This window comes from Phaethon aethereus (genome assembly GCF_964289735.1).
Source record: "Phaethon aethereus genome assembly, chromosome: 20".
NCBI classification, from domain to species: domain Eukaryota; kingdom Metazoa; phylum Chordata; class Aves; order Phaethontiformes; family Phaethontidae; genus Phaethon; species Phaethon aethereus.
In genome coordinates this window covers 11,102,117-11,123,365 of record NC_138596.1, presented here as the reverse complement: position 1 = coordinate 11,123,365, position 21,249 = coordinate 11,102,117, and the positions used below count along the sequence as shown (strand labels likewise).

General features: G+C 43.8%; 1 protein-coding gene across 1 annotated transcript in view; it reads right to left on the bottom strand.

The window, feature by feature from the left end:
* The window catches only part of CRB2 (crumbs cell polarity complex component 2), a gene marked incomplete at both ends in the record, with an annotated part of 38,831 nt that overhangs the window by 3,010 nt on the left and 14,572 nt on the right, over window positions 1-21,249 (bottom strand). Inside the window, 10 exons of the mRNA XM_082008864.1 lie at window positions 259-385; window positions 861-977; window positions 2,578-3,445; window positions 4,301-4,466; window positions 5,335-5,891; window positions 6,699-7,646; window positions 18,437-18,550; window positions 19,491-19,673; window positions 20,178-20,317; window positions 20,865-21,060. Coding sequence (XP_081864990.1) covers window positions 259-385; window positions 861-977; window positions 2,578-3,445; window positions 4,301-4,466; window positions 5,335-5,891; window positions 6,699-7,646; window positions 18,437-18,550; window positions 19,491-19,673; window positions 20,178-20,317; window positions 20,865-21,060 — 3,416 coding nt within the window. The remainder of the gene's footprint in view (window positions 1-258; window positions 386-860; window positions 978-2,577; window positions 3,446-4,300; window positions 4,467-5,334; window positions 5,892-6,698; window positions 7,647-18,436; window positions 18,551-19,490; window positions 19,674-20,177; window positions 20,318-20,864; window positions 21,061-21,249) is intronic.

The following is a 21,249-nucleotide window of genomic DNA, read 5'->3' as shown; positions in this document are numbered from 1 at the left end:
AAAGTATTTGCTGCAGTTGCTTACATGCTAGAGACTACCATGCAACAGCACTGCAAAGGAAAAATAATTTCACACTTCAGGTTTCTTTGGTACCAACTGATTTCCTAAGTGTGCTTACCAGCGTGCTTTAGCCAGGACACGCAGGGCACTATGCAACACGTAGGCAGTCTCACTAATACCCCGGTACCCCAGGACTCTGCCAAGCCTACTTCCGCTGCTCCTCACAACGCACAGGCTGGAAGAATAGACAGTGCTTACGTTAATGTCACAGCGCTCCCCCGTGTAGCTGGCACTGCACAAACACTCGTATTTGTTCTCAGAGTCTTGACACGTACCTCCGTTCTGGCAAGGGTTTGGATCACACTCGTTTATATTAATTTGACAACTGGAAAGGAAAAGTGTATTAGAATTAAATTGAAATTTCTCACATATGTTCTTGTGCCATATAACATAAGATCACAGAGCCTACAAAAGCCTCATTTTTTTGAAAACTTCCTGTTGCATCTTTTTCAGGTGCTTCTCCAGGGTCCAACAACAGGAAATTTTCACCCATTCATACCAATCCTTTTGTCATTTCTGTGTGACTGAAGCCAGTATGAGTTGCTAGCACAGTTAACGAATTCTCATGAGGCACAAGAACAACGTGGAAACAGCGCACGCTGCAAAAATTGGTATTGTCAGCAGGATCATCTCAAGCCTGCCTCTTCTAAAAATAACAGCTAGTTTACGGTTTTGGAGCAGTTGTTTGAATGGCAAAAGGATATGTAAGAGGATGAAGCATTCGAACCTGCTCAGCCACCCCACTGATGTAAGAATTGGAGCACTAGCTCCTTTGCAGGCACCAGAAAAACAGCACTTACTTCCGTCCAGTGAAACCCGGCTTGCAAGTGCAATTGGCTCCCCAGGTCTCACTGATGCACTTGCCACCGTTCAGACAGGTGAAGTTCTTACCACATTGCTCAGGTGGGAACGGCCATCTGGGAAAAGCAAGAGACAGCCTTTAGAGCAGTCACTTTTGGGGGAAGGTAAAAGCGTACTCAGACTTGGTGGAGACTGGGCTGGTGAGGGTCATCAGCAGAGTCACTGGTATTTCTAGGAAGGAGTTTGACACAAGTAGAGAAGGAAATAGGCTCAGAAATCAACCATAATATCAGAGTATTACTTTAAGCATGCCCAGAGAACATGCAGAAGATGTACCAGTACTAGGACTTTTCTCTCAGTTGCCTGTTCTTGCTGATATAAACAGAGACAGGATACTGTTGGAATACCAGACTGCACATAGCTAGGCCACGAAAGGGGTAATGCAAGTACCAGATAACCGTCTACACCAGCATGAACAGGAAATTCAGCGGGGTAGATTAGGTGACTGAAGCTCAGCCAAGTAAGCGTTTCTCTCCATGTTCAATTTGAATATGCTCAAGTAAATGGAAGTCTAAGTAACATGTTGATTCCTACTTCCTTTACCAATATGAGACATACCTTTGTGACTAAAATATGCTGGATTTTTTCCAAACTAACACAAATGTTATAAATATGGACCTTATTACAAAAAAAACCCCAAAACAGAACCAGCCCTTCCCCTGACTCCATACCTATTTCCCAAATTTTATGTGAGCTCCATGGACCAATCATGAAATGTGCACTGCTAAGCAGCACAGGCAGTAAGGTGACGGGTGAAGAAATGTTCTTCTCCCAGTACACATTTGATAAGGAGCAGGATACTCAAAGACTTTTTTTTAACCAATACACAGAAACAATGCCCTTATTCTTTGGGCCTATGCCACAAAATTCAACTGAGCCCTTCCTTGAAGGAATGCTGTTAATCAGTCTAGGAGCGCACATGTATTTTTAATCTATAATATTATAGGAAAATACTTGTCAGGGTAAGGCTTGTTTTTGCAGAGGTAGTAGCAATGGACACCTTCATTAGCACTGGCAGCATCCTGCTCACAGGCAGGCCAAGTATGGCTTGAAAGTTGGCTGGGTACCACTAGTAGAACAATAATGCAGTTAGGAACGCCTGCTACAGGTAATCTCTATAAACCCAGCGTCAAAGGTTTATCAAAACCAGCATTCCCAGCAGAGCTTTGATTGTCCCTCTTCTGCACTCTGCCCAGGACCCTATCCTCACTGGGACCATTTCTATCACTCCAGGGTATTTGGTGCACCCAAAACTTCACAATACAGCGTGCTCCATCCACCGGGGGCTGGGGGGCTCCCTTCATTTCATAAGCAGGCCAGCAGAGTTTTTTTGTTCGTCCTGTTTTGTTTTAAATCAATACAGGAATATGCCAAGGGGAGTCAAATCCTGGAGGAGATTGATGTCACTTTAAACATCTCTGAAATGTGGCATGGGAATAACCCACATAAAAAGGAAGGATCCTTATCCTGTATGAGGCTGAGCACCTTTCAGTGAGGATCTGGACCTGGACAGCACCTTCCAATTCACAGCAGAATTTAGGCACTTCATGTACCAGATACTTGCAATGACAAATTTTCCCAAAGTGTCCCAAAGTAAAAGTGCAATTTACCTGGGGGCTCCTCTGACCCCTGGATCAAATCAACCAAGGCACTTACTCGCAGCGAGGTCCGGAATACTGAGGAGGGCACTTGCAGGAGTAGCCATAAACCCCATCAATGCAGGTAGCTCCATTTAGGCACTGGTGCCGCACACAGTCATCGACGTTGATGTCACACTTCTTCCCAATGAACCCCCGGAAGCATTCACACTGAAAATCTGCTACTGCATCGACACAGTCCCCATGAACACACGGGTTTGACTGGCAGTCATCAATGTTAGACTCGCACAGCAGCCCTCCCCAGCCAGCACTGCAGGCACAGCTGAAGGAATTGAACAAGTCCTGGCAGGTGCCAGCATTGAGGCAAGGGCTAGAAGCACAAACATCAGCCCCAGTGCAGCCCAGCTGGATGGCCCGCCTGCTGGACTGCTGGAACTGTTCTGGCTGGGGGTACGAGAGATGGGCAGTGAACGGCAGGTAGATCCCCCCTATTCTCACTTGTCCTAGGCAGCCAGTGAAATTTTCAGCTAGAACAATTGCTGCACTGTTCTTTAGGAAGTCCAAGTTCCCAGCATTTCCCTGCAGAGTCACATTAGCAGACCCATCCAAACACACCAGCCATCTGGAGGAAAGTGCAGACGGCTCTTCCATGGACACAGAGATGGTGTGCCAGAAACCATCCGTGACAGACTTCTGACTCAGGAAGCTGACACCTTCGATGCTATTCCCACTCCTGATGTCAACAAGCAGGGAGGAGTTCTTAATAGCTATCTGGAGGGAATCCACTTCTTCCACAGCCCGAAGCAAAACAGCATCTTCATCCCTGGTTCTGAAATCCACGTGGAGACTGCTCAGAGTTCTAGTCACTGACGTATTTGTGGTAAATTCAATGGCAGCATAACTATTAAATGTTGCATTAGCCAGACCTATAAATAAAGGGGTAGAGCATAAGGGATTTGGAAGACGGTTGGTGTCATGTTCGAGACAGACCAATGGCAAAACTCCTGACAGGTTCTCTCCCTTAAGAATCATGTAAGCTTAGTGTGAGTAGGATTACAGGCCTAGCTCCTGGCACCCTTAAAGCTCTTCCTGTTTACAATTGCACCTCTAATAATAATATTATTGTTATTGCTACACAAGAGCAACTTTTACTCGTCAGTCTCACAGCACTCACAAAAATACAACTATTGCCCTTTTACTTCTAGAAAAACTAGAATGTAGATCAGGAAAGTAATGCATCCAAAGCTGCTGAGGCAGCCAGTGGCAGAGCTGGGAACACCCCAACATTGTGAGTTCCAGGACACCTTCTAGCCACTAGATAACACTCCCTCCACATCAGGGCACCATTAGCTAGCTAGCGTTCTTCATTGTCCACAGTTCTGTCTTAGAAGAAGACTGAGACATATTTGCAATACTTAATTGGGTCCTACTTGGTGAAATAACCTGAGACTCTAGAAATGGCTGAACATTACAGAGAGCAGGATGGCCCTTACGCTGCAATGATAATAAGGTAGGCAATCACTCCACAAAAGCGGATAGGTTCCCCCTGATCGAGTCAAAGTAAAAGAATAAAACATCTTTGAGTACCATCTTTGCTCTATCACAACCTGGTGGTAAATCCAGAAAGTGCATGCTGCCTGCAGGAGCGTGTACCTGGGCATCATTCCATTTCCTTTTTGCAGCATGTGTTTATATTTATTGCAACAGTACAAACTAGGAATACCGATTATAGGCAGTGAATTAGAGATTTTACCAACACGTAAGTGGAGAACAGTACTTACATACATATCCTGCTAGAACATCTACACAGGTGGTAGCTTCAGGACATGGGTCACTTTCACACCAGACCCTCTCTTCACAAAATTTCCCAGTGAAATTTGCTGGACAGCTGCAATGGAAATCATTCCAAGTGACAATGCATCTGCCACCATTCTGACATGGTTCAGACTGAAAAACAAAATAGTGGAATTTAGAAGCAGTGTAATTCATCTTTGGATCGAAGAGAATTTGGTAGAAGGAAATGCGACAAAGATTAGTACAAGCAGCGCTTGCATCAAGAAAGAAGGGTAATTAAAATAGTGACTCAACAGCAGTGAAGGAAGTAGAAGGGTCTCTGAACAAGCAACTCCTGAGACTCTACCCTGTGTGCAGTGCTGTCAACAGAAACTCCCCAGGCAGAGCTCCATTGGTTTGGACAAGAACAAAGCACAAAAGCAAAGGTGAGAAACAGATGAAACAAGCTGCAACACTCCTGAAAACCTCACAAAGTTCTGTCACTAGGACGACACACTCAATATCAGCGGCGTGGCAACACTTCATAGCACCATGAGCACGAAGGGCAAAGTTAGGGAGTACAGCCTCCCCACCTTCACATGTGGCATAAAGGAGAGAGAGATTCTGCTCCAAGGGCACCATGGAGACAGTTCCTTGAACTGTTGTTGCTGAAGCAGTGAACTCCTGGGGGAAGAGGTTGTTGTGCAATTGAAACAGCATGAAGGGAGGAGCTGGAAAAGTTACTGGTTAGAGGGTGGAGTCTGGAACGCGTGTGTAGGCTCGGCAAAACGGAAATGGGCAGCACAAGAGCAGGACTACCCAAGTCCTACAAACTACAAAAAACACAGGGGAGCTAGAGAAAACTGGGTGCTGAAATTGTATGAATTGTATGTAGTATATTGAGTGAAGTAAGAGCCTATGGGACCACGTGTCCTTCAATACTTCTCATCTTCCTGTTATCAGCAAGAATCAAACTGTTCCATAATCGCAGAACTATAATAAACAACTGCACACATGTAGAGACAAATGAGAGACATCTTACCTTGCAGGTGTTATCAGAGATGCAACCATTCACAAGATTACCACTTTGAGTTCTATTGAGTTCCTGCGGCAGACTGTAGTTCTCAACCTGGAAAAACTGTATTTGGTGGCTGTTCAGCTGCATGTCTTGCAAACAGCCTTTAAAATAGCCTCCCCACATGTCAACGCTATCTGGGTTAGGATGTCCACCAATATACACTTCATAACCAGCTAAAAGAGGTCTTGCTTCGAGCTGTCCTAGCTCCAGATATGTGTCTGATTGGTAAGCACCAACAATTCCTCCTTGGAAAGACAGATCTACCAAATGTCTCCTCCCATCAACTAAATTTTCTGGAAATGTCACAGTATCTGTAGATAGCATCTCTATCTTCAGCTTGCCATTCTTCAAGTATATGGTGAGGCAGGGGTCAGTTTCGTTGCCAATTTGCAATAGCAAACCATTAGGTTTCCGACTACGAATGAAAAAGGAGATATTGAAGTTTGCACCAAGGCTATCAGAAATGGTGAAAGAGGCAAAGCTGGTGGAATTCTCTAGGCCAAATGTTGCTGCTGGGCGCTCTGGAAAAGAAAAGAAATGAACATCAGCTCAAAGACAAGAGGAATGCAGCTGGAACAGGGATATTCTAAGCTGTAACTCCTTACGAATGAGGCAAGACCTTTCTTCCCAGCAGTTTCAACATGCCTCAGGGTTACTATGCTCTCTCCCCACCCAGATCAATAAAATTAAGACGTAGGTGAATGTGTCCTTGCATTCTCTGGAGGGCATGAATTCAAGCACCGAAGTAGCAGAAGAGGGAAAAACAGGTCTAGCAGAGTCCTTGCTATCTAGCAGGCTGACTCAAGGACTTAGAAGCTACAAAGTTGCTTTTAAATTTTGTAAATTTGGTAACAGCAGAGCAACTTCGTACTTGCCAGGAGTGAAACAAAAAACTGGAACAATATTAATATATGCAAATAGATATGATTTTAACTCAAAATTGTCTGAGAGCTTCCTTTAACACATTGTGTTTTATCTATAAAGCAATATACTCCTATTCATCCTTAACTCAGAAGCTTAAGATCAACTTTTCACACTAAAACAAATGCCCTGCACTCCTGCAATCGCATAGATCTGATATAAAGATGAAGTCAGAGCCTCTGGCTCAATAAGGAATAATATCTGCACCACAAAACTGACAATCATTCCTGCAGGAGCAAGCGACAGAAAAGGGATCAATGAGAATTTTATTTACAGAGGGTTTTGCTTTAGTTTTCTAGTGGTCAAGCAGAAAACGCTGCTTCCAGAGCTAGCATCAATGCTCATCTAGTATCTCTGAAGCACCGACTGGCAGAGGAGCTGGCAGATGTAAATTACGTGGCACTTACCATATGAGCAAGCTGGGCCTCCATAAGGCCTAGAACAGTCGCACCTGAAGGTTGCCCAAAGGTCCACGCACAGCCCGCCATGAAAGCAGGGCTGGGAGAGGCACCACTCTGTTCGGTCACAGCCCTGCTTCACTGGGGAGGACTCACCCACAGGCAGATGCACCGGGAGCACAGCTTCAGCATCTACCTGAAAGTCTTCCAGGCAGCCAACAAAGCCTTGCTGGCTCTGTGTGTTGTTGGCCATCACATCCTCAGTACCTCCAATATACATGTTCAGGAAGGCATGCGGGATCAAAGCAGTGCCAAACGGGACAGGAGAGCTCTGCAGGCAGACACCTGCATCACAAGAGTCATGCCAGAGCTTTAGCTGCACCGCGCTGTGCAGAACAACTTCAACTTTATGCCACTGGCCATCATCAACTCTCAGGCCCTCCAGCAGCAGTAGGTACCCAACATCCTCCCTCTTCAGTCCTGCATGTAGAATGCCATCAAAGAGTTCCAGGAACAAGTATTCAGCTTCATGGCCTCGGTAAAAAAGGATAGCGCTGGGCAAGGTAGTTCGGAACCGGAGGGACACGCTGGCAAGCTGATCTCCTGCTACATCCCTCCTGCTCTGATTGTTCACGGGCAGCTCAATGAGGAGATACCCTCTGGAAGCAAAGGAAAACGTTGTTGGTGTTGAGCATGTGGCATCATAGAAACCAGGCTGGCACTGGCACAGGTGGCCGTGGCTCTCAGCTTGGTAGGTTGGGATGCACAAGGCCTCATTTTGGCAGTCGTGCGTCTGGCACCCAGTGAGCTTGACAGAGCAGTTCTTCCCTCCCCATATAATGCCATCCTGGCTAGGGGCACAGTGGCAGGTATAGTCAGCAATGCCATCCTCACAGACAGCTCCGTTCTTGCAGGGACCCTCCTCACACTCATTGATGTTAACAGCACATTCCACACCTGCGAAAGAGATTTAGAAACGGGATCTCACTGCAGGGGATTGTGACTCCCTTCCCCAGAGCCAGCCTGCCAGGCACAGGCTGCCCTCCCCAGCACTGCTGCTCTCTAAGCCATTCTCTTCAGGAAACCACCAAAAGACCAAGGACTGCCAGCAAGAAGCCCCACGCTTGCTACAGAGTGGCCTGCCACTAACATAAGAGCAAGAAAAACATAATTCTGTGCTGTCCTCCCAGACACTGCAAAGAAGGAGCTATTTATAGAGCTTCAGTCAGGCAGCCTGCATCATCCGGCAGACTCTACTGTCCTCTCCCAGACAATCTCAAACACCACAGGTAATCAACACGCAAGGAGAGCAAGCAGAGGATATTAAAGAGGCAAAACAGCACAGACAAGGATTTTATGCTTCTTTCATAGATGGATTGTGTACGTTGAAACTCAAATTACATCTATAGATCTGACTGAAGTATGTTCCTTGCACCACTGCTGCAGACAGCATCAAAATGGATCACTAGCCAGGAAAGTTATTGCAAAGTCTCAGTTAAGAAAATTCAAACTCTCAGACAACCCTCCGGCTGTAAAACACTCACAAAACTCAATTCATTACCAAACAACAAACAAAACATGCTCCACAGGCACTTTGCCATACTTGCACTAAGCTGATTTCAGTTCTGTCCAGTCCTGCAGAAGTGAACCGGGTAAAAAGTACTGCATTGCAGCTCGTCTGTCTCCTCGAAGCACATGTATCCCAACAGGGCACAAGTAAATTACAAGACATTACACTCAAATCTGGTTAATGAAAATCTGCTGTCATTTTCCTGAGCATCTCCAGACTGACAGAAGAGCTCTTCTGAACCAGTTCACTTTATCTAGCCCATAACATTGGTTTTCACTAATCTTCAGAGACAGTCACACAGATAAACCAAGCATGGATTATCCCAATCTAATAGCATTACACGCCGAACCTAGCTAGCAAGCACAACGAGGACAGCAGAAAGAAAAAGAAGGAATTCACACACAAAGGAGGGGGATCAAAACACAAAAGACATTTGTAAAGAAAAGCCACTAGACAGAATGTGCATGTCAAAGAGATTAGAGAGTTGCCTGAGGGAAAGAGATGAGGGGAGATGGGGCATTAGGAGCACTGGAGCTGGACTTGATGTGGGATTAAAAAAAACTTAGCAAAGATACAGGCTTCTTGAACATACGCATTGATGGTTTGTCCCCCCTCATGCCCCAGCAATGCCTCACAGGCAGTCTTGCACAAACGTCTGGTACCTGGCTCTCTAACCAAGCTGCTTTACTCTTTTCAGATCCAGTGTTCAGTTGCTGTTACCAGTGCTCTCTCTGCAGATAGGCAAAGACTCAGCACCAGCTTCCAGCTCCAAAACGTCGGTTTGTGTCAGTGTACGGACATAACACGTATGGAGCTCTGAGAAGCACTGAAAGAGAAATGGAAGGCTCTGGTAATTCTGTACTTTCCAGCTATGCTAGAGCTGTTCTGTAGGCAACAGTACCTCAGGTTCCTCTAGGACATAGCTCTCTAGTGCCATAAACTAGGAGAACTGCTCTGTGTAGTGCCTGTGGAAAAGCACAGAATTTGGCCAATAATATTTGCCTTGAAGGAGAGCTCAGCTGATGGACAGATTCAGAGTTGCTCATACCACATCGGCACAGCCTTTTTTTCCTCCAGCTATTAATGCTGGGTTTGCTCAGCACACAGAACCTGGGGTGTCGTCTTACTTGTAAGCAGCAAGGATAGAATTAAGATTTCAGCACAAAGCTATGGTCACACTTGAAGGAAATGTGTTGGAATAAATAGAGTATAATGGATATCTCTGGGCCTGAAGAATCCCAGTCTGGGAGAAGACAAGACGACTTCAACCGGAATTAAGAAAAATCAGTAGAGAGTAGAGCTACGTGGAGTCAGTTTTCTGAGTTATCAGTGGATTGAAGTGCTCTCAAAACCATAAGAGGTATATTTGCAGTCAGATTTAAGGGAAGAGGTTGTTGAATGGCGTCAGAAAGATAGGTTTGGTATAGTCTCAAATCCTTGAGATACTGCTCATTTCAGATCAGAGCTGCTGATATTTACCAGGGCAATGAGAGGATAGCATCGGTTTGGATAACAAAAGGAGAGATGCCATGAATTCTTGCATTGCTGGGAAGGCTGGGAGGCAGGGCTGAGAGCTCCATTTTCCCATATCACATTCCTAGCCTGACCGCATCTCCTCCGGCCAGTGTGCTCTCCATCGAGCAGCAGCAGCAGGAACACCTGCCTGGCTGCTTCCCAGCCTCCCAGCTGACACCTGTGGGGGCAGCGCTTCACACCGGGTGGCAAATTAGTCCCCACGGTGAGTGCACAACCCCAGGCTGGTGGCTAATTAAACACCAAGCTTTCCCATGGGATGCAGCTGGTTTGATTTCTTAGATTATTGGGTTGAAATGGGTGAAAAGAATAAGCTGACACTTCTGGTCTTTGCATGCTGCTGTCTAACCTCACGGCCTACAAACAGGCAAAGGAAATGTTCAGCGGCACAAAGAGGGGAGGGCAGCTCTTCCTAGAGGAACCAAAAACACAAGCATCATCTTTATCGCTGTCATTGTTGCTGCCAGCAAACAGCCAGCCTTCACAGGACTAAAGCAGAAGAAGGAAAGAGCCTCTAAAACAACACTTGATGTATTCTTGCCCTCCTAGAAGCCAGTGCAGTGCCAGATTTAAATTTGGAGCAGTTTTTAAAACAAACTGATATCAGAGGAAACTCCACAAGAGTTCTAAAAATCTGGCTAACAACAATTTTTCCCGGAAGCCAACATGACCGCTTGTACGGTTACCTGGTGCTATATCACTAACTCCTTCTATGCCTTATACTGACCATACCCTTCATCAGCCAGCTGTCTCACCCTCTCTCCTCCTCCATTATCGCCAATGATTTTTGTCAACTGTGTTTGAACATATCCAGTTTGTCAAATTCTTGAGTTATACCAAAACAAGGCACAAGAAGATTTCTGTTGCATATTACTTCCTAGCTGCTAATTTCAGTGCAGCAGAGGGGTCTCTAATTTTGGGTTTTGGCTGCAGATGACGGAGTGCAAATGAAGATGGGAATGCCAGGAAAATAAAGGAACTTTTCCCTACTTCAGAAAAAATAAGATTTTTGCCATCGGCCATTACAGTAGCCAGCAGTACAGATCACTTCCTGGATATCCATTATTCCAATCTTCTCCAAGACATGGAGAATTGTGTCTTTGCAAACCCACTGGAATGTGGATTTTAAGAAGTTCAAAAATAATTTGTTTCTCTAAGAGAAGCTTAGGCATTCCTTTTCAGGTATACTTAAAAAAAAAAATAAAGGGGGAGGGACAACTCCATTTGACAAAAACAAGTTACTCTTACGTAGTCTTCTCTGTTCCCTCTACATTTCTTAACTCAAATGTTTACTGTTATTTGAAATACCAATAGTAAGAGCAATGTTGCCAATCTGATTCATTGTATCATTAGGAAATTTTAAAATGTTTAATGAGTTTCTTATCTAGTTAAAGGCTAACAAATTCAAATCAGTGGAACTTGTTATCTGAAAATCAGACAATGTTATTTTAAAAGATGCTATCTGGAGACAAATATTTTCAAACATCCTAATTAATTTAGCAGCATTTAAGCTAGCAGTCCCAAGCTAACAACCCACAGGGGCTGGGTCAGCGGCAGACGCTCAGAAGTCACTGAGCTTTAACAGACTGCAGTATTTTCAAATACAAATCTATTTACTAGACTCTAAAGTGTTACCAAGCTGGTGAGAACAGTCTTGTTTCATAGATGCAAGTGTTATTAAAATCCATACAGCTCACCATTCCCTGAACGAAGGTGATGATTTACTGACTGCTATTAATAAGCAAAGATTCAGTGTATACAGTGTAAGAATCATATACTTCAATAGATACACAATACATCAAAAGAATAAGCACACATAAAGAGAGATATTCTAATTTAGCTACCATATACCAAAAAAACTTGAAGGGTGAGGTCTATTCATGAGCCCAATCTTGAAACACGCGAGTTCAGTGGGGCTTCCCAGCCACACCGGCTTGCCCTCTCCGTAAGACAGCTGAATTCCTAGCAACCTTGCCCTGGTGCATCCTAATTAGGGTTTGTATTATTATTATCAAAAGAAAAAAGGACGGGAGGGAAAGAGTGGGGAGAGAGAGAATTAGCTGCAACAAGCGGACCCCGACACAATTATATTTGCACAATTACTGCCATTTCCATGGCAACATACTGCTTTGACCTCTCTCCCACCGCGCACTACTACTCAAGGAGAGGTGGGGGAGGAGATGGAGAAGTGCATAGGCCAGTAAAGGGTTTGTCCTCTGAGTTAAAACAAAAACTACTACTCAATAAAGGAGTTTTAAATCATTAAAGGAAAAAGGAAAATTGCAAAAACATCTGTAAAAAGGAAAACCAATGTTTCACAGAAGTAACAGGGACACATCTGTGTGTTTAGACAGTACATCCGAGCACCAAACAAGGACCCACGCCTTGGAACACCCCAGATCTGATTACTACAAAGCAAGGCAGAGCGGTAGCAAAGATGCACACGGAGCATGCTGACGGCTCTGCATTCGTCTTGCAGCAACAAGGAAATTCCTTGCCCTAAAGTTTCCAAAACAAAACTTCAGGTCTCTTCAAAATAAAAACATTCTTTCTTTCTAGTCAATTCTTGTTCCTTCTCGTGCCTCCAGCTACCGCTAATCGCACAACCAGCTCCCTGCCCTGGGCAGGCACAAAAACATTCAGGACACATTGCAATTACTGTATAGATCTCATTACCTGCTAGCAGAAAAATTCCCTTCAGGATCACGCCAATCAGCACAGATTTCATGGCCGACTCCTTGTGCACATTTGTGACAGTAAAGGGGGAAAAAAAAAAAGGGGGGGGGGTGTGAATGGTGGGGGAGGAATGACAAAAAAGGCTGGACTGAAACGGCAGAATGTGTGTAAGCGCTCCCTGATGCCAGTCAGACAAAAAGGGATTGGAGATGAAACTAGCCAATATAGAAGAGACCTGCGCTGTAGTGAGATCTAATCCAGCCCTGCTCTAAACCTCCCCAGCTGGCCTCTGTCAGTGCTGACATGAAGAATGTGTACTCACAGTGAATCCTTACTCAGTGCATTACAGTAATACCCTGCAGCATCCACAGCATTAGCTCCTACGGTAGGAAGTCAAGAGACAATCCCTTGCCCTTGCCACCTCCCAAGTGAATCTGCCAAACTCCATGAATAAGGCCAAAATATGGATTTTTCTTTTTATAGGCTAAGCCAAAAAGCTGCATTTCCACCACTGTGTAATACCCAAACCATACGAATAAGGAGAGTTCCAAAAGCAGAGTGCAGCCTGAGCCCTGCTGTACTTCCAAAGTGACTTAATCAGGGACCAGCACTTCATGCAGTTTCCTCATTTCTTTCCTCATTAGCAACCGTATAAAATTAGTTGTTGCAATCTCATTTTTTTCTCTGTGGTTCTCTTTTGGTTGTTTTGTGGGTTTTTTTTATATGTGATTACTTTCATATTGTAAAGTTGCTGGAGGCAGAATTGTACGATCATGTTTAAAGGAACCCGGGTAAAGTTCTTTTTTATATGAAGAAGTGTTATCTGGGAGCTTTTCCCCGAACTTGGAGTCTCTGTTAGTATCAATGTCAAGTCCAAGCAAACAAAAACTCCCACATGTCAGAGTCTGGAATCTGCATTAGCAGTATCCCTTTAAGATATTAAAAGAAAGCATTCCAACAACTCTTGTAGCTATTTTACTTTCTTCACTCAATCCAAACATGCCAGTCAATTTTACAGATATTTTAAGTGGGAGGGACATGGTGAGTGTTTGTTTGGAGTCAAAACGTCTCAGATAGTCACATCTGGGTCCTATGCACACATAGACCTACTCTAGCACAGATTTTAAATACTAGCTATATTAGCTAGTATGACCCTTCCTTCACTGTTCAAGAGAAAACAAGTGGGTAGCTTGTGCCCATTCAACCGCCCACTGCAACAATAAAGTATAACTGTGAAGACTGGAGAATCTTAAATCCCTTTAAAAATACCCATATTTTAATTTATAGACACACACATATATATTTACATAGACACACACACGGAGTCTGTCTGTATACTGCCGACTGGAAACATATTGAACCCGAATCCATGTAGCGTAAGTCAGCACAGATTCCGATCCCCTACTAGTTACTACATCTTTTCAAAAACATGAAATACTGCTAATTAGAAACTGTGATTGCTTCTTTTCCCATGATCAATTTAAGGCTATTATACAGACAAGGGTTCTCTCAGACAGAGCAAGGATAGAGAAATACAGAGTCATGACAATTCTAAATAGTACATACATATGCAAGATAAAATATTTAAATAAGATCTCTTATAAGCCAAAATGGTGGATGACTGAACATCTGTTTTAAACTACACACAACTGAGGAGTAACTGCTTAGGTTATCTGAAACTGAAGGATTCTAAAGAAATTAAAAAGATCAGATGATTCACTTTCTAGAGGTTTTAATTCCCCATTCTTACACACTGGCAATCATGCAAGTTACAAGATTCAGTCACAGGGTTTAAATACAGAGAATTATTTTGTTCCTATTCATTTGTAAAATTTCTTGGAGCAGGTCAAGGTAAAGAACACGAAATATGTCAGAGGGTTCTTAGGAGAAAAACGTCACAAAATGGAGTGTGAACTTTGGATAGAAATTTGGAAATTTCACACAGGTTCTTTAGATCAAGATTAACAACTTCCTCACTGTGCTAAAAGAGTCCCAGAAATTTAGACATTTCTTTCCAGGCTTCAGAGACACCCATCCTAGTCTCAAGAGTTAGCCTTCCCTTAAGGAAAGGAAAGGGAAAAGGAGAAAGAGGGGAAAAAGGGAAGGAAACTTTGGTCTGCTGAAGTGTACAAGGCAGTTCACATACTGCAAGCGGTGGCCTCCTGGCAAGCAAATCCATTATCACCGAAAATAATAAACATTGCTGATAAGCATTTTGTGTGGAAATCAACTCACTGAATCTAGTCTAATATCTGGCATCTTGAAGTCGTCTCTCCTGGTAGACACCATTAGAAGACAGCCATCTCACCATACCTACGCACAGGAGAATGCTTCTGTCTCTCTGGGACACTGCCCAAGTATTTGCCTGGCCTGATTCTAAAGATGACATTAAGCTGGGCTTCACCCATTTTCGTTAGTAAGGAAGTCAAATTTAATTCATCAGAGTTGCTCCACCACCAATAATCCTCTCAAGTCTTTAACCATTGCGAGCTGGCATATCTCAGGCTGTCTGTAGTCAGAAAACCTATGCAAAGGGCTAGTTCAAAACAGATTGTGCAGTCACAAGCATCAGAGTCTCAGAGGACGTTTTGATCAAAACTCACCTGACACAAGCAGGATCTAGACCGACGTGTACACTGTTGCAACATTCTGATCAGATAACAGGAAAGTCAAAAGGTCTGATTAACTATGATCCAGAAGGGAGATGCAATGTGGAATGCGAGGGAAGCAAGGTAGGGGGGGGGTCTCACAAAGCGTTCACTAACTCCTTTCAGCTATATTTACCAAAAGGGATTCTGTTGAAGTGGTAAGAGTCCTCTAATCTCTTTACTATCTTAACCTTTTAGCTGCCCTTTCTGTGGAGGCTATATCTCTAAAACCAATCTGACATCAGGAAATACCTGCACAAAAAAAATTTAAATCTGTCCAAAGGTGGTTAGAAGGAAGAAGCATCTCCCATTTATTTCATGACCCACGACCCAGGAATTCAAGCCTCTTTGATCTGGGCTAGCACTCTTACAGAGTAACCATGTATAGCTAGCTACACAGAAGGTATCCGACTTTTTAAGGACAATTGACAAAGACATTATGGCTGAACAAAGTAAAACAGTCAATAAGCACTCCAATTATATTGAGGCACATTCACAATCACAATCCCTCCCAAATTTACCACCCCATCATCTTCTGATTTCTCATGAAAGTAGAAGCATTCCTCAGCCATGGGCAAAAACGCTCAGAATTTTACCATGATCACAAGGTGCCACTGCCAAGGGATGTCTGCAATTGAAATGATGGTGCTCTTCCCCTCTCATTCAGGCTGACCAGTGCCACAGCATGGTGTTTTAGGACACTGCCTTTGTAAAGACAACTTTAGCAGGAGTGGAAATATGAGTGAAATGAGTGGGAGCACTCAGGCTATTTAAAAATTTTTAAAGAATGAATGAGCCAAATGCTACTTAAGTGATTATATTTTTGCAGGTTACAAATTGGTTCCCTTCCAAATGGAGGTACCTGTCTTTTTCATGCCCTGGCCTAAACTATTGCTGGGTACATACATGATGGACCGAAACTATTCCTATGAATAAAGAATTCATTACGGGGTTTTTTTTCCTGAAAGACAGACTTTGTCTAATATGCTTTTTCTCTTGACCACAGTTGACAATTTCCAAGACCATGCAAGATTCACTCTCCTTCTCACTTCATTTAGTGCCCATGCAGTCTTTTGATTCGTACTTCTTACACTCTCTCTGGGTATATCCTCTACTACAGCACAAACTGACACACTGAACAGACTATTCAGGATCTATTATGCAGTTGTTTCAGGAATGAAGCACCACTTATGCAACAACTACACTTCAGAGAGAGACGGTTCATCTCCTTGCACTGCTGTAGCCTGAGACAGCACTGAGGCAGTTAATTTGCAACGGAAGAATTTATCCTGACTCACATTGTTATCCCAACACTCCCCAAATTCCTTAGACTGAAGAAAAAAAATACAGAAAGAACCCCCTGCCGCCCCAAGAAAGCATTCTTCATCAGAGTAGCAAGTTCACTTTAATCAGCGGAGGCAGCTTAAACCCAAGTTCATGGCAGATCTAAGCTGCCACAGAAATGTGTTTTGAACAGAAACATTATGGGAAGCTTCACAAAGTTGTTCTGTGATCCTAATATGAAGTAATAAGCTGTTTACCCAGCATGACTGTACTGGGATTAATTGACAAAGGAGGGGAGATTAATTGCTATTATTTCCCTGTCAGCTTCACTCCTCCACATGCACTCACTGATCTCACAGACTGCTCCCAGCCTTTCACTGTGTTAATGTGTCAGAACTACCTCAGCTGAGACAAAGTCCTTTACCAAAAGCAATATCCAGAAGAGCAACCTGCTTCTAATCCCCTTCAAGTACTAATGAACCCAAATTTGATGCAACAGAATGAACTCTAGCACTCCTTTGCCCATCATCCTGTGTTTCTGTCAGCTTTTCTACCCATGAGCACACTAAGAATTGGAAAGGATTAAACAGATCTGCAGTCTGGCAAAGCACAATGAAATTCTGAACTCTGTGAGGGTGCTGGGGCACTGAAGGAAGAAAAGGGAACGGGGCACATATGTGAGTGGGAATTCTGACAAACAGGATAAACTTTAAACCATCTCTTTGGACAAGATCTCAGTTCATAAGTACAGCATTGTAACTGACCAAGAAAGTAGCAATAAAGAGCTTACATAAAAGCCTATTTTCAAAGACCTCACCTACAAAAGCAAATTTTTCTTGGCCTAACCTAAATTAGGAAACCAAAGCAAACTAGACAGGCCAGAAAACTCCACAAAGAATTCAGCCCAGTTACAGAAGATGTTAACTAGGAGTTGATTTGAGATTTTGGGAGTGAAAGTACATGTGTAACGGGTCTTCCCAGGAAAGAGAGGGACAGAGTTACACCAACATAGCTCAATCACTATGACCACAAAAAGAAAACAGAAAACTTTCCCATGCAATAAAAGCCTAAGACAGTCTCTGGAATGCTGCTACCTGCTGTTCCAAGAAGTTAAAGGACAAGGTTTTCTTCTGGCTTCAAGTTTTTTCTTTTTCCCACGAGATGGCAGCCTAGGAACACTGCGGAAAGGTTACATCCACCTCAAAAATACATAAATACAGGATTGTGCTGAGGATGACCTTTCTTACAAACTACTTTTTGGTGTTAAATTGCTCAAAACAGAGAGTACACATGGAATTTAAAGATACAGAAGACTGAGAACGAATATTTTAAATGAAGATGAGATTTAGTTTCAGTTAGCAGCATAGCTTCCCAGCAGAGTTGATGTGCAATATTCACTACCCCCAGTTTCTCAGCTAGAAAACCGAGACCCAGTAGGGTCAAGCAGGGCATTTTTGTAAGAATCCAGACTCCCCATTCCCTTGTAAACAAAGGAGGTTTCATTTGCTCACATCACAAAGACCTTTTGACCTCCTAACATGGCAGATTACTGCCTTCAGCGAAAAATCACTGGCTCTTATCATCCAGGGGTGTTAAGGAATGGAGATGTTTTACAGATGTTTTATGTGCTAGTGGTCCAATCTGCTACAGTCAGTAGGTTGTGACAACTAGAATGTTAAGCATCCCTTTTGTTTTTTATTTTTGAGGCTGGTTTTGTCCATCTTCATAGTACGTGTATAAAAACCCCACAGTTCTCCCAGTGAACTTTCACTCCAGGATACAGATCCCCTAGACAAAATCTAGTTCATAGCCTATCAACTTACTTGACGAAAATCACATAGCTTTCCCACGGCATTCGAGCCCTGAACAGCAGACATCCCGCTGCACCACTACCGCACAGGTCATCTCAGTCCTGCTCAGCAGCCTGGGCTACCCAGCACTGGAATGCAGTCCTGCAGCCAGGCAGTAATGCAGCAGCTCAGCATGAGTTAACCCAGAAGGACCTGATTCCAGCCACCCCCTTTCACCAACATTACCTGAAAAACCTGGTAGGCAATGACAGACAAAGCCGTTAATAAGGTCCACACAGAGCCCTCCATTCTGACACGGGTGGGACTGGCACTCATCAATGTTAGTAAAGCAAGTCTCTCCTTTAAAGTGAAAACACAAATAGACATGTTAAGTGCACACAGTGCATCAGTGAAGAAAAGACTCTGGATGACAACTGCATTCATAATTTTTTACACTTCTTTTCTGTCATCTAAAAATGCAAAAGAATTTCTTGAACTATAGCATATCTCTCCAGACACTCTGGCAAATAGATACTATCACTTAAACAATTAAGGAAAATGAAGTACGGAAAGATCAAATGATTTTCCAGTGTCATGAAAGGGAGCAGTGGCAGGATCAGAACTTCTGAAGCACTCCCATCTGTGCAAACTCTCATTTTTCTCTCAAAAAGAGAATAAAGTATTATGGTTTAGCCCCTCCTACAAGGGAATTTCCCCAGCTGTTAAATCTAGCCTTTTATGCATATCTATAAAGCAAGGAAAGGGTGATATTTCAGTTGAACATCCACAGAGCTTCTTGCTGTAGTAGAGCAAGACTAAGAACCCCCTCTTCTCCTTTGCACTCTGATGATACAGCTGCTGTCATAAGGGTAGTGTCATCAAGGAAACACCTAGAACAGTTATCTGGGACTCCAGGGAATTAGTTTCCTCTGGTGAGGAATTTCACAGATATCCTGCAGGGATGAATTCTGCCATATGCATGAGAGACTGACAGAGAGAAACCCCCTTGGCATCTGTATAGCCAGAAGGCATTCAAAGCACTTGGAAAGTGCACAGGCTGTTGCCTCAGCCTCAAGACAGGCTTGCTGGACAGAGAATGACATTCAGACAGCTGTCTGCAATATATTCATACAGTATGTGAACAGAAGCACATTCCTGATGCATCAGGCTGCTGTCCCCTCTGAAGTACCAGTCGTTAAGTGACTTCTGTTGCACAGATAACATTGCTCCATTCCTATCTACTCAAACCATGCAGCATCTATCAGGTGCAGACAGAATGAACATTTACTGCATAGCTCACCTGCAAAGCCTGGCTGGCACCAACAAACGAAACCAGCTGCTTGGCTATAGCTGAAATTACTGGGGAAGTCAGGTCGTGTTCCATAATAGGCTTGGTTGGACCGCTCAAAGCATACACCTCCATTGTGACAGGGACCTGTCGCACACTCATCCACATCCTCTTCACAGTGCTGCCCTGTGTAACCTGCCAGGAGACATCAGTGTCAGCATCACATACAACTTCGCTGGAACTAGTCTCCCAAATATTGTGGCTGCCTTGAAGGTGAGAAAAAGACCCAGAAGACACTGCAGCTCATCTAGTAGTGAGTCCCAGGGTCCTCCACTTTCTCCACTATGTCAAACACAGGAGCCAAAAAATTAATTTGCAGGAAAGCTCTACCTCATGATAGAAAAACACATGATGGAAAAAGGCAGAAAAGAGAAAGACAATATTATAGCAGACAATCAGGGTGCCTCTCCCAGCAATCATGGCAAGTGGATTTTGGGATGGTTTGTAGAGGGCAGCAGTGGCAGCTCCAGTGTTTAGACAACTAAAAAAAATAAAAATTAAAAAAAAAAAAAAAAAAAAATCACACTGGACCATGCAGTATGATCATTAATTCTTTACTTCTTCAACACGGCAATTTAGCATGTGCTCGCCATTGCAGTGTGCCTACAGCCAGCATAGCAAAACAGATTTCTAACCTACCTGGCCAGCAGGCACAGCTGTAGTTTTTGATTCCCTCCACGCATGTGGCACTGTTCAGACAGGGTTCAGAGGCACACTCCAGGATATCCAACTCACAGTGGTCCCCCTCGAAGCCTGTGTCACTGCAGTCACAACGGTAGCTGTGGGGTAGCAAAACAGAGCAATGCATAAGCTCTTAACTTGACCACAAAGCCCAGTATGAGGAAAGAGCGAATGGAGCTAAACTGTCAGTCCTCATACCCATTTGTGGGGCAGAAGAAAAAAGACAGTTCCATCTGCACGAACAGGCCACACTAATGACAGAGCAGACAACCCTCAGCAGCCTCTGAGTTCACACCATACCTGTGAAAAGGTATATTCAGACACACAGGTATGCTCTCAGCAGTTGCCTTTGCTGTACACGCTCTGCAAATCACTTCCCTTTGTATCCGATATGTCAGCTGGAAGCAGTAACAGGAATCTTTTCCTACCTTCCTTTAAGCACCCTAGAAGTTCTGCTGTTGGGAGTGGCCTTCTTGGTTATTGCCATAACTCACGCTCAGTTACTGCCACTGGGACCACTGGGACGTACAAAACACTAAACCCAATTCCCCCCACAGATTTCTACTCTAATTTTCACAGGTTACACTAAGTAGACCTTTAGATCAGTCCTGGTATCAACTTGCCCAAACAACACCGATTTCTCACCTGTTAATGAGGTCATGGCATGTCCCATTGTGCTGGCATGGTTGGCTCACACATTCATTGATGTCCACCTCACACCGGATTCCTTGGTAACCTGGTGCACAGGTGCAGGTGTAGAACCCAACATGATCACTGCACAAGGCCCCATTCTGGCAAGGGTCTGAATCACATTCATCTATTTCAGCATCACAGTTCACACCTTTGTTATAAAACAGAGAAATATCTGCATTACAAATCCAGAAAAGTAGATCTGTGCTACCCGGACTTCTGAGTTGGAATCACAAAAGCCATGTTATCAACCCAAACTGGCTAACAGTGATCTGTTCTAATTTTGCCCTAAGAATACTGGGAGCTCATGAACAGCACGTGATTCTTACAAATTAAGGAC